General features: G+C 43.3%; 1 protein-coding gene across 1 annotated transcript; it reads left to right on the top strand.

Annotated features, from left to right (window-relative positions):
* The first annotated feature begins 5122 nt into the window (after positions 1 to 5122).
* LOC141009614 (D(1)-like dopamine receptor) lies at positions 5123 to 6607 on the top strand. Its single transcript, XM_073482291.1, has one exon. The coding sequence runs from the start codon at positions 5123 to 5125 to the stop codon at positions 6605 to 6607; it is 1485 nt and encodes a 494-aa protein (XP_073338392.1).
* The last annotated feature ends 7711 nt before the right edge of the window (positions 6608 to 14318 follow it).

Raw genomic sequence — 14318 nt, 5'->3', positions numbered from 1 at the left:
GAATGTCAGACACACACACACACACACACACACACACACACACACACACACACACATTGTTCAGACACACACATGACCTCAACAACACGCACAAAGAGGAGCACACTGAAACATGCAAACAGGCCAATAAACACCGACACACAGGTTTCTGTGAGCGAGAGGTTTTTATGGAGGTTCATGCGAGGACAGATTAATTATCAGGCTCGAGGGCAACATTGTAATCAATGTTTTCAATCCTCGGGAGGAGAAGTGAAGCTGACGTCCTGCCAGTAGTAGATTACAGTAGCTTCAGTTACTGATTCCCCCTCAGATGTGTTCACTCTCAGTTTAGGTAGTTTAAATGAGATGAAACCTGAGAGTGAACTCATGACGATGCACGGGTGATAAGGGTCAAACTGTTTTGCATGTTTTAACCCGTTACAGCTGCACGGGAGAGGATCAGTCTTCTCATCAGACTGCAGATTTATTGCAGTGATTCAAAGGCTTAATTGTCGTATGCAGAAATAAACAAGTTATCAATCAGTCACCAGGATATAATGTTAGCAGTTAACATTTCTGCAAGCCACAGACACAAAGATCTGACAAAATGTGACATCACGTTCACGTTACATGTTTGTTAGGAGACACATCAAACGGTGGAGGGGATGATGGTGCCAAACGGGCTCAGTTCATTTCTCATTTGTCAGCGTGACAACACAAGACATCCAAAAGCGGTGTTTATAAAGGAGACCTTGAACCATCTCCAGCCGTGTTTGTGACAACAGAACCAGGTGTTTTTAACAAAAGACCTCGGGACATTTTCCAGATTTGATCATGCTGAGCAAAAGAGGTATATTAAATCAAACCGTGATGTTCTCTGTAAGTATTTGGTTTTTGTCCCTACCAGAGCTAAGCAGAGCGTCGGCACAGTGTTGAACCGACACAAACAGTTTGGACTTATCTGTAGTTTTGCAGAAATGCACTTAGCTGACATTTATCGTGGCGAACTGGTTGTACAACAGTTTAATGTCTCTACCTACTGCCATCAATAAGCCTGTTTAAAGTGCTCGAAATGAATGAAAACAAAACACATTAATTTTCACTCACAGATACACACTGAGGCAGACGATAGCGAAGAACAGTATAAAAGTACTCAACAAGCTCAAAAGTTTAAATCCACAGAAACAGAAGGCAGACTGAAAGAGCTGGAAAGAAACTGTTCGTCTGAGCGTTCAGTGAGATTCAACAGCTCCGTCATGTCAGTAAAAACTACTGCGAGGTGTGATTTTCCATTTTTGTTGTTGAGCCTTCAGTCCCACCAGTTACTCAGGAAGAGGACCAAGGCATGCTCTACATACAGAGATGTTTGGCCTGCAGGGGGCTAAAGACAGACGAACAGCTCTGACTTTATCTCATCAAACAACTGCTAAATTATGCACCGAACACTACGATCCTGTTGGAGTCGAGTTTGTGTCACATTGATTTGTTATCACATTTTTGCACCTATTCTGTTTTTTATGTGTGCTCTCGACATCATTGGAAATGAAGGCTTGCCCTCAATGATTTTTTGAGATTTAAATAAAAGGTTGAATGAATGAATGCTGAGAATCTTCTTCATCTTTGGTTTGGTCTCCACCAACTCCAGAGAAAAATATCCGTCTCTTTAGCTTCTAAACGTTCTTGCACTTTCTTCTTCACCAGCTAACGGGTCAGTAATGGATTCATCAGAGCCTGCTGCTGCTGGAACACTGGAGACTGAACCAGACAGCAAATATCTCAAAACTACAATGTAAAGAGTTCAGTGGAGCTGCAGAGACCTCACAGAAAGGTTACCAACAGACATATTAAAGCAGTTTATAATTACTCTACATTCCTGCGACCCACTTTCCAAATCATTGTGTTCACTTTCACACCATATGGGCCGGCAGAGGTCTGAATGTATCAGTGCTCTTACAATGCAGGACAATGAAATCTGTATTTCATCTTCCTTTCCTTTGTCTTCTGTTCCACACGTTTATCAGACAATCTACACTCAAAGTTTAAGGGACAAATATGAACTTGTGAATAAATGTGAATAACTAAGTTGTGTTGGAGCATCAAGCCAACAGTTGACAGGTGGCGCCATCTGGTGGTTACATGTGTGTGTTTTATAACAGCTCATTTTCTTTGGCATTAAAAAGGGAATGAATCAAGAGGAGGTTGTTCAGTGAAAACTCAACCTGCTTGAGGATTCTGGACAGTTTTGCAGCCGAAGTCGATTCAAATCATTCACAACTTAAATTAAAGGTTTTTCACAAAACTTAATTGAGCTGCAAAATTCACAGTTAAACGTATGTGGCTCCCTGATCACAGGTGTATGTGATGTGTGAATGTGAGGACATATTTTTGGGAAGCCACAAAAAGTAAAAGCCGTTTTCAGTTTGGTTCTTGAAAAGAAAGAAGCCTCAGCTGCTTTTCTGCAGCGCTCGCTCCGGCCTTGACTTGAAGAGGATGACTCGCACTAAATACATCTCTGACAACCGCAGCTGAACGACGAACCAATTAACAATTTTCCTGTCAGATTTTTTTCAATGAATACTTAAAAAAGTGTCAACCCAACCCTAACTCTAACCCTTCGATGGATTGAATCATCTTGTGACAGGAAGCCTTCACCTCTTCATTCTGTATCAACGGACAGCAAACATGTTTCAGTGGTTCAGTTCGTGTTAAACTCTCCTGGAGCTGCAGACAGAATCACATTCAAAGCTGATGTGTTTAAGTACGTGTTGTAGTGCCTTTTAATGAAATGGCCCTCGCTCCGAACCAGCTGAGACGGATACAGAACATACCGTGTGCTCGCCTCTTTTGATCCGACAGAAGAATCTCACTTCTTTTCACTTTTGGATAAAACTGCTCCCACCAGCAGAGGGCGTCCTCTCAACCCACAGACACAGTTCAAAAGTCATATTATTCATTAATGGATCAATACTGTACAAGCAGCACTTGACCTCACAGAGAGATCAGTCTCATTAAAAACTGTTTGATTAGAAATTGGATTGAATTTCTTTTCAGTCAAGCAGAGGCTCGATCCTCAAGCTGTTTCACTGTCGATTCGTCGGGTGCACGAGGGCGCACTCGCAGACATTTTGAGCCTTTAATGGCCACAAGCCTTTGAGGGAATCACCCACAGTTTATGTTCACTATTTCATATCCTGCAGGGCTGCAGAGACAATGAAGAAATGTGCTAATGTTTCTGTCCATGCTGGACTTTCCTCAGTGCAGAATGAGCCACGCGTGGTGTGTCACCCTGTATATATGTGTTACTCTACAGGTGCACCCGGTCGGCCATCGAGGGCTTGATTAAACACACATGAAGCCAATCAGCAGCATCACAAACACACCAACAACACGACTACAGAGCACTGACACACAAGCCGTGTTTCCATGAAGCACTTTGAAGAATATCGTGTCAGAAAATTTATGGAAACAGCAAAATTTGAAATTCAGAAATCAGAGTTAATGTGTAAAATAAATATTGAACTCACATGACTGATCAGCTGTTTCCACTGTCTGCGATAACATGTCTGTAAGCAGTCGGCACATGTGGACCGATGAGGAGACCAAACAGTTCCTCGGCCTCATCCACAAACGACAACTCGCCCTGTTGAGAGTAACTCCTGAAGACGTCTCTCCATCTTGTCTCCTGGTTTGTTTCCCTCTATCCTCTGATTACTTCTGTAGCCACGTAGCCTACAGCTCGTCATCCTCTGACCATGTTACGCTTCACGTAGCCGAGTTCATTCACTCAAAACAGTTTATGGAAACGCACCAGATTCACATTTTTGATTTTTTTGCAAACTTTCACAAGTTTGCTTAAAATCCGCCCGACATGTTCTGGAAACACGACTGCTGATAGAAACACACGATGTACTTTCTGCACATTAGAAATGAGACCGGTTAGATCGGGTCACATCGATTTCCCCATTTTAGCCATTCGGTTGTAACATTTTAAGCTAAAAGATAAATCTACATCTGTCGTGGTCTTTTAAATGAAAATGCATCTATTGTCAAAAAGACTTGAGGGACAGAAAATAAATGTGATGATGTGACTGTTCAGAGGCGGTGGATGTGTTTCAGTGTGTGTAAATAATAAATGCACTATTTTTCTTCTCCGCTTTTGAGGACAGGTGGAGGTCAGCAGGACATCGATCCTGTTTGTGAAATAAAATATTATGATTAATGAGAAAGTGCTGCCTTCAGGGACATGGACGTGTTCAGTTTGTTCTCTGTCAGTGAAAAGCAGAAAACAGGATCATTGATGTTGACTGAAAACCAATTTTCATCATCTTATTGTGATTCTAGTCTATTTGTTGTGTAAAATTGGATTAAATCCCAGCAGCACAGAGGACAGAGTGTCATAATGAAGATTTAAAGAAGGATGTCTATCTCTTCCAGACAGCTGCTGATGACGATACATGACACTTTTCTTTCTTTCTGTCTGTCTGTTTATCCTGCAGATCCTGACACATATCTGTTAGTGGCCTGATGTCACTGAACACAAACCTCCTGACATTATGATCACATCTACACATGAACAAATATCCTCACTAACATATGAATCTTCCTCTTAATGCAAGAAACGCACAAAAGCAGCTGCGCGCAAATTACGCACACACCAAGTTTTCCTCCTCGGACATGAGTCCCGATTTAACATCATCTCAGACTGATCAGTCAGACACGGACTCATCATTTGAAGCCGTTTTGCTGATTGCGCTCCTCGCTGACTTGCACGACAGTAATCTATTACCTGTGCCGAGGAGGTAACGAGCCCTGCAGCGGCTTCCACCTGACCGAGAGTGTGAGCGCGTCACAGCGAGAGAGGTGAGTCCGCTATGAGTCACGCTGGGACAGGAGACCGGGACAGAGACCTTTTCCAACCCCCCTGTGGAGACACTGAACTGGGACAGGATTTATTCACACCACCGCTTTTAATTTAATATCGCATTTATATCGTTTTATCTTTATTTCGGAGGATTAACTCGCGCTGCGCTCTCTGGGTTTTGATTTTTCTTCTGTGAGGATCTCCAGTCTCCTTTTTCTTCAGGATGGTTTGTGAGGAGGAGAAGAGGAGCAGCAGGGTTTAATCACTCTCTCTGTGGAAAATATGGAAAACTACACGACCTGGAGTAATTTCACCCAAGTTCTGTCGGAGCTGGACGGGACGAGCGGAGAGGAGGAGGAGGACGAGGAGGAGGAGGAGGACGGCGGCGGCGGCGGTGGAGGCAGCGGCGGGCTGCGCGTCCTCGTCGGCTGCGTCCTCTTCCTGCTCATCGTGTCCACGCTGCTCGGGAACACGCTGGTGTGCGCCGCGGTCATCAGGTTCCGCCACCTGCGCTCCAAAGTCACCAACTTCTTCGTCATCTCTCTGGCCGTGTCCGACCTGTTCGTGGCGGTGCTGGTGATGCCCTGGGAGGCCATCACCGAGGTGACAGGCACGTGGCTGTTCGGGCGGTTTTGCGGGGTCTGGATCGCCTTCGACATCATGTGCTCCACCGCCTCCATCTTGAACCTGTGCATAATCAGCGTGGACCGCTACTGGGCCATCGCCAGCCCGTTCAAGTACGAGCGGAAGATGACTCACCGGGTGGCGTTTGTCATGATCGGGGTGGCGTGGACGCTTTCCATCCTGATCTCCTTCATCCCGGTGCAGCTCAACTGGCACCAGGCCGGGGAGGAGCAGGAAGAGGAGGTGGTGGAGGAGGTGGTGGCGCTTAACTTCACGAACAGCAGCAACCTCAACGCCAGCGCCGACACCAGGAGCTGTGTCGCCAACCTGAACAGAACCTACGCCATCTCCTCCTCCTTCATCAGCTTCTACATCCCGGTGGTGATCATGATCGCCACCTACACCCGGATCTACAGGATCGCTCAGACCCAGATCCGTCGGATCGCGTCCTTGGAGAGGGCAGCGGAGCAAGCACAGAATCAAGGCCACGGTGTGAACCGGAACCAGCACCAGCAGCACAGATCCAATGATGAAACCTCGTTGAAGTCGTCGTTTAAGAAGGAGACCAAAGTCCTGAAGACCCTCTCCATCATCATGGGGGTGTTCGTCTGCTGCTGGCTGCCGTTCTTCGTCCTCAACTGCACGGTGCCGTTCTGCGACCCGCCCTGCGTCAGCGACACCACCTTCACCGTCTTCGTCTGGTTCGGCTGGGCCAACTCCTCCCTCAACCCGGTCATTTACGCCTTCAACGCAGAATTCCGGCGGGCCTTCGCCACCATTCTGGGTTGCAACCAAATCTGCACAAACAACACGGTGGAAGCTGTGAACTTCAGCGACGAGCTCGTCTCTTACCACCACGACACGACGCTCCACAAGGAGGCGCTGGTCCCCGCACAGCCGCAGCAACACCCTCGCTCCATTAACATCGGGTCCGACCGCCTGGAGGACATGAGCGCTCAGTTTGACGAGGAGTCGATCATCTCCAACGCCTCCCAGAGCCACAACAGACTGCTGCTGCTTCCCGCTACCGTCCAGCTCGAGGACGACCCAGAAATCTCCTTGGAAACGATCACGCCGTTCACCTCAGTGGCGCGGCTTGAGCGTGACGCCGTAATACCAGGACAAGTCCACCAGGATGGATAGGACAGACAGCCAAAACAGGAAGTTGGGCCGTGTTGTCTTCAAAATAAAAACATGAAACTTCGACCTAACTGTAATCAAACTTGTCCTCCGAAATGTTTCAATTAATTTGAAATAATGGAGGACTTCATAACCAAGCTGCTTTTTAAAATCTGGAGAAACACATGAGAGACTCGACTGTACAGCAAAGCTTCAGATGAAATGCCAGTATATCCGACCCAATCGCCAAGATAAACATTGGCAACGCACATTTCTGCAAAACGACATTAGTTACAACATCTTCATGTCGTAACTTCACGTTCTTTTAGGTTGTTTTCGACGCTCTGGTTAGGTTCATGCACAAACACCACTTGGTTAGGGTTAGAAAAACATCTTGGTTTGACTTTAAAGTACCTGTTTCTGTCGCCACAAACACGGCAGGAAAGTCTCCACCATCATCCCGAGTCATGTAACAAACCTCGACTGTGAACGTGATGACGCATTATGAATGTCAGTACGGTACGTGGTCTTTGACATGTTCAAATTTGAATGTTTCAGTGGTTTGCAGAAATGTTTTCTAAACACTTTATTCTGGCACCTGGGCTGCAAAATCACACGTCATAGAACTTTTCCTATGTGACTGTTGGACTGCTGTTTATTTGCACTTATTTAAACTGAAGCAGATGTAGTTGTTAGACGTAGGTGACACAGTGAGGTTGGACATGAAATGATGATTTTAAGGAACAGGAAAGAGGTTTTTCTGACATTAAACCTGATTTACAAACATTTAAAATATGGCATCTGCTTCTTTTCCCCTGAAGGTTTAAACAATGCAATGATTGCTGCAGCAACCTGTTTGTCTGAATATATTATTCTCTGCACGTTTCTTTGCTTCTTGATCCAGTTTTCTTTCAGCAGAGTTTGTCAATTTTTTCAGAGAGTGCAATTTTTCAATTCTGATGTGTTGGAACAGTCAATAATGGTAAATTTCCCCCCCAAAATAAAGATGTCTGAATGTTAGCTGACTGAAAGATGACCTGTTTTGAAAAGAATATCAAAACTAATGTCACAACTAAACCAATTTTCACATTTTTCCTGGAATTAAATGAAACGACAAGTTGCCAAATTATTGTTTGATATGTTTTTATTTTTTCCGAAAGGTAAATGTAAAGTCACATTAGCATGAATCCAATGTGTTATTAGCAAACATGAATTTAGCAAAACCTCCCCCAAACATTTAATTTACACAATATCAGTGATAGTCTACCCATGATTCCTCAAGCATAATGGCGAGCTAGTCTAGTAGCTAGTTAAGCTAGTAAGACTTGAACATATTGTCCAGTTATCTGTATTATTATCCCACAAACATTCTCATGAGCCTCAATGAATCGCTTTATAACTTATCGATCAATCCCCTCCACCTCAGGAACCACTGGAGAAATTGCGTATGTGAATCAACAGTGTTTTTTTGTGGTAGTGTGTCGCTGAGTTGAAGCCCCCTGGTACACGTGATGTGTAGTTATTGGGCTAAAATGCTTTAAGTTTGCAACAAGGTTGATAGTTTCTTCTGCAAAGGACGGTCGAGGGCGTTAATAAAGATTTGGTGCACAACAAAAGCATTTGGCACCGAGGCTGCGGTGCAGAAAGCTCTCGGCGGCCCCATCGTCTCACCACTCGCCTTTTATTGTTTCTGGGATTAGAAGTGAGTAAATTAAAATCATTAATAAGGAATTAGTGTGAAAGCAGAGTTTTTTTAATATGTTGCAAGAGAACAGTAACAGCTCATAAGCTGGTTAATACTTCATGCTTCCTTACTGACCTCTGAGGGAAAAGTAGGCCAAGAATCAGTCATGTCATCAGTTAGGTTTTTAAAGCACAATAAATTATTTGAGAGAAGATTTTTTTTACCTGCAGTTATTCTCACAAGTGTCACGTCTACATCAGCCACCCAGGAATGAAGCGACTGAGATAATAAATTCTGTTTTTAACTTCCCCAGTTCATCACATTAAGATATCTTCTTAAGTTTTCTGAGATGTTATGTTTTAAGTCCACCAGTGTCAGCAACCATTAAAAAAGTGCATTTTTCGTTATACTATTAGGAATAAAATGTTCTAGAAATCAGGTTATGAATGCTATACGTATGAACAAACCCCTGTGTAAAAAGAATAGCAACTAAGTCTAAGATAAACTAAAACATTTGTTTTTTTGCGGCCTTTAAAGAAGATAATGTCACCGTGAAGCTTCCAGTTGAATTTAGTTTTCCTATATTTTGTGTTTTAAAAGAAAGATCTAAATAAATATGCACTAATACTTTCCCAGAACAGAAATGTGGACTTAAACACCTACATCTTAGAAATACTTGATGATAAGTAAAAACTTAAATTAGAGACGAGGTTCTGGGTTTTCTTCTTCTCGTGTTTGGTTCAGTATTTCTCTCTCTGCTCGCTCCTTTCATCTTCACTCAGTGGTGGAGTTGAAACAGGGTGGAGGCGCCCCGACCCACAGAGAGGACGACCCGCCTGAACCCCACAGGTGTCTCCTGCAGGTTCAGCTGCTCAGACTGAGAGTGCATCATCACAGCGTTTCTGTTCTGGTGTCTGCGACCGAGAGAGACGAGTGTTCGTGTGTTCGGAGTGTTTTTAGTCATATTTTAAACCTGTAGAAGAAACTGAAGAAGATTCTTGAAACGTTAAGCGAGTGTTGGGTGGTGGATGGATCGGTCGGTCGTGCAGTTTGACCGTAAGCTTTTTCCCAGACTTAACCAAGCACATACGCCAAACCATCACATTATCGACCTGGTAAATGATCAGATAACAGACATCAGAAATATTGCAGCAGGTTACAAAAGAAGACAGATACAAGCAGAAAGCAGGGAAAAGGCTGAACAGATCTACAGGAGTGTGGCAAATGACAGGCTGACCTATATATATATATATATATATATATATGTATACATACATATATATACCCTTAGACTAATGATCTCCTGAGAGCAGGTGTGTGAGCAGATGACAGGTCAGGTGTGGGGAACAAATTGTGGACAGGTTGAGGTCTGCAAAGCCAGGAGACGATGTGTGATACGAGAGCAGAGAATCAGATTCAAGTCAGGTAAGGACACGACAAAAAAGGTTTTTAACAAATCACCCTCAGGGTGAAAGACACTGAGACACAACCCATGATTGAGATTCTGTTGATTTGCATCGTTTATCCAAGCTTCTGGTGTCAGCGTGGTCCCTCCTCCTACAACAAGTGATCAATTAAAATCTAACAACCGAGAACAGAGCGTCTCTTAACGAGAGTGTGCACCGACTCTGTAAGGAGGGAAAAGTGGGGAAAAAGGTTACCTCTCTCCCGGGTGTCGGGCTTTGTGTCATGTTTAATTGTTAGCCATGCAGGCAGCGTCAGTCCAAATGTCAGTCTGTCCACCGCTCTGGTCCAGACTGACACACCTCGACTATTATAACATGGATTGATGTGACATTTGGCACAGAGATTCATGGTCACACTTTATTTAAGCGTCATCTTTAGGTAAAAAGACCCTGGCCAGGTGTAATTAAGACTACAACAGCAACCCAATCACCAGAATAAATGTACGCTTCTGCAAAAACCACAGATATGTTAAAACTGAACGTTTCTTTATGTTGCTTGTCACAATGCTTTGCTTATGCTCTGGTGAGGTTTAGGCACAAACACCACTTGGTTAGGAAAGCATCTTAATATCTGTTTTTGTCAAAACAATCATGGATGGAGATGGTCCAACAACACAGCTGGATACGTCCACAGCTCTCCTTAAAAACACCCTAGTTTGTCTCCAGGTGTCCTTAAAAATATCCAGTAGCACCACCACCAAACTTCTCCTCCACCACCTGCTGCAGCAGGCGGCTGATGTGAACGTGAAGCTGCTTTAATTAGGGGGGAGTCCACTCAGACACGTCTGTTTCAGTAAAATAGGCCTAATTGTTTTTCATGCCTCAAAAACTCAACTACTTTATTGAAATGCACTTAATTGTCAATTGGTGTCAATAGAATAGAGCATGAATAAAACAATTAGCCTGAGATATAGTTGAAGTTAGCTAATTAGTTGAATTCACTTGATGAAGCTCCATGTTCATGAACCAGTTTACAGGTTTATAAAGGAGCTTCGGAGAGCTTTGGCTTGTCTTTCTGCTCACAGTCAGGAGATGAATGCCTCTGTTGTCCTCGTACAGCCCACACCATGACATCCATCATAGTAAACACAAACACACCCGAGAGTTTTCACATCAGAGCTGCACCTCGTCACGCTCTGCTGCCCCAAGTCACCTGACGCCATCAGGCAGGGTCCAGAAATGAATCCCTTCAAACACCAATCATCAATGAGAGTATGCAGATGAATATAAAGCAGACGCAGACGATAAACTGCTTTATATCACACCAGTACTGTCTACTGAAGATATAGATATGTGAGGCTCATCTGTTGTTGTCCCTGAGTGAAACCTTTTTCCACATCTGTGTCTTCACCCTGTCCTTTTACTCAGTCGATCTGCAGAGAGGGAATGAGTTTCTGTACGACATGAAGGTCACCGTGTGTTCACGTTGTCTGTCCGTCCGTCGGGGAACAGGACAGAAAACTAAATGTCACGACTGTAGCTGCAGAACTGCAGAACATCTGCCACACACACACGTCTGTGTGTTAACAAGCACACTCGCATCACACTTCAACTCCAACACGTATTATTACAAAGAGCACAGGATGAAAAGGTTTCTGTCTGTGTGTCTGTCTGTGGCGAGCTCCTCCAGTGGAGCCTGATCAGGTATTTTATATGTTTGGAGGCGATTCTAACACACTTAACACAGAAGATGATGCAACCTGAGGCAACATTCGTCTCATAATTACTATATACTGTCTACTGATTGTGGTTTAAACAGTACAAAGCAAGATGCAAGTAGCAAAAAGCTCGCCCAGCGAGGTGCAGTAAGAGCAGGATCCCAAAGCATCGAGTTGAGAATGAGACTCAAAAATCAACTTTCTTACAAATTCATCAATCAACCTTAACCAACGTGATTTAAACTGAGGAGCTTTAAATTACTGAATTTGATGACTCAACCTCACTTTTGTAAGCAAAGAAGACAGAGACAATAAAAAAATTAATTATATTTTATTCAGAAGTCAAAGCCTTGAATTCTGTGAAGGTACATGGAGAAGTTTCACAGCAATATTCAGAAATAATTTGTTATTATTATTATTATAAAACTCTATTCCATATCAATTAAAACATAAATGTCAAATAAGTACTGCTGACCTGCTCTCTATATAATCTATATATAATCTATATATATATATTATCATCTATATATATTGATATAATAATAATAATATATATAGGACAAGACGATGAATGAAAACGTTGATATGAAATAAAAAAGGCTTCTGAAACTGGTCAGCTACAAAAAATAACTTTCTTATTTCATTTGATAAAGATATATAATGTTTGGATTATCGAGCTGCCTGCAGGTCACTGTGTGTTTCAGTAGGTCTATCATTACAGTTCAGGTTTCACATTGACTGCGGGTTAGGCTACGGTCACACAGACATGAATGCAGGCGAATGATGAATGAAAATCAGATGTGATTGTCTCTTTTAGCACTTCGCCTGCATACAATGGAAGTGAACAATAGGACAAATCGCCGCTGTTGATTTAGCGAACATGTGAGCGGAGCCTTGACCTCCTCTGAGGAAGACCTCCAGGCTCGAACTGCCTCTCGTGGAGCCTCGTCTTTACTGCACTCACCAGCTGCCCTTGATTGAAATGTTCAAATCCTGAAAACAGATGGATTTAAAAAAAAAAAAAGTACTATTTTGTCTTCTCTAAATTAAAAATATGATCTTTAAATGTCCCTCAGGATTTTAAATCTCTGAAATGACTGAGAAATATAATATTTAATACTCTTGCTGGTGCAGATAACATCATCACTCTGAACATTTCTCCCTATCTGGTAGTAAAATAACTCCCAGTCCGTTTCTATTTCTGAGCTCTCCACTAATAACAAACAATCTCAGCAGTGGTAATATTTCAAAACGCTACAATTATCTCTCGATCAAGTAGCACCAGGGGTTAGTATTAACGAGAACAGGCTCTCTCCTCCTCCTTCTTTCCATCTCGACACCCACACACATCAACTCTCTCTGCCTTTCTTTCCATTTACATTTAGAGCTCTTTAAACAGCTGGTGTTAAAATGCCGTCTGCACCAGAGCTCCGTCCAGACAATAAATCAACAGGTCATCGCCCTGCATTTAAACCCCGTGTTCGTCTGCATCCTCCACATCTACATGCTGTCCACACGATTTAATTCTGTTTGTTGAAGAAGCATCATTTACAGCTGACTAACAGGAGGTCTGTTACGTATGTTTTCCTGCATGTGATGATCTCACAGATAAGAACTTCCACCCAAACAGTGGTAACATCGGTCGTTTCAGCAAAACATGGCCCAAAACATCTCTTTACGTACGTTTCTGATGCTAGCAAAAGAGGAATTCATGTGATGTTGTAGATCAACGGGAGGAGGTCGGGGTGGATTTTCACACGAGAGACCTTTAAACCTTAATGACAAAGGTCCTGAATGAGGTAATTATTTTAAAAAGGTGCAATCTGTAGAATATAGCCAGAATTTAAAAGGTAGCTAGGTAAGATACGGGCCAGCCTATCATCCAGAGTAACCAGCAACTGCTGCTAGGTGCTAGCTATCTTTGGCTAATCAGCTCATGGCTCAGTTAACCATGGAGCCAGTGGCCCGAGAGTTCACCTGGACCAAGACTTTGGATCACAGGGGGGAGTTACCACAGACCCGAGAGTGAACAGGGGGACTGAACACAGCCTCTGAAACCAACTGAGGTCAGTTTGACAATGGGGGGATACACTACAGAGGTGATTTACAGCAACACTGACCAGGACTATGACTGTTACCTGTCCCAAAGTGGTTAAAAAAGTGTGGTAATGGATTAATAATTAGTCTAAATCCAATCAATCACCTGTAAAGAGCTTTGAATCACATTTGATTTGAGGATAATAAATAAATAAAGTTTGTTGGAGTGATGATTGTACCGTGTGGAGTGATGGAGTTGAAAACCAGCTGGTTTTTGTGCCTAAACCCAACCAGACAAAGAGCAAAGTGTCGTCCCAACAAAAAAAAAAGGAAAATTGAAACCAAAGAAATGTTTCAGCATATCTGTGACTTGTAGAAATGTTCATTACCAACATGTATTCCTGTCATTCTGTTGGTTTTCGCCTCCAGCTCTCACTGCTCCGCATAAACCTCATGCCACTTCCTGCACTTACTGGCACTGCATGACAAAAAATGACTGAATTACTGAAACAGAATAGCTGCGTATGAAAATAAAACACAGACGAGAGGCTTGTAATGAATTCAAACATCTCCAGCTCAACGATCCTCATTCCAGCTCAGACATGTGACGTCCTTTAAACATGCCAACAGAGAACAACTCTCTCAGCTTTTAATGGCTTTTCAATGACATCCAGCTATTTTTTTTTCACTCTCTCATCCCATTCTCCTTCAATTTCACCCTCTATCTACCGCCCTTTTGTCTCTCTCAGACACACACACTCACACACACACACACACACACACACACACACACACACACACACTCGAGGTGTCATAATCACTGCAGTAATCACGGCAGAGGAGGTGACAGTGCCGATGGAGCGCTGATTGCGGCCGCCTCTCAACGACCG

The sequence above is a fragment of the Pagrus major genome, chromosome 15 (genome assembly GCF_040436345.1).
Source record: "Pagrus major chromosome 15, Pma_NU_1.0".
NCBI lineage: Eukaryota > Metazoa > Chordata > Actinopteri > Spariformes > Sparidae > Pagrus > Pagrus major.
This window is presented reverse-complemented; position numbering and strand designations above follow the sequence as displayed.

Coding starts and splice junctions, on each gene's coding strand:
- LOC141009614 (XM_073482291.1), top strand. CDS start 5,123: ATGGAAAACTACACGACCTGGAGTAATTTCACCCAAGTTCTGTCGGAG.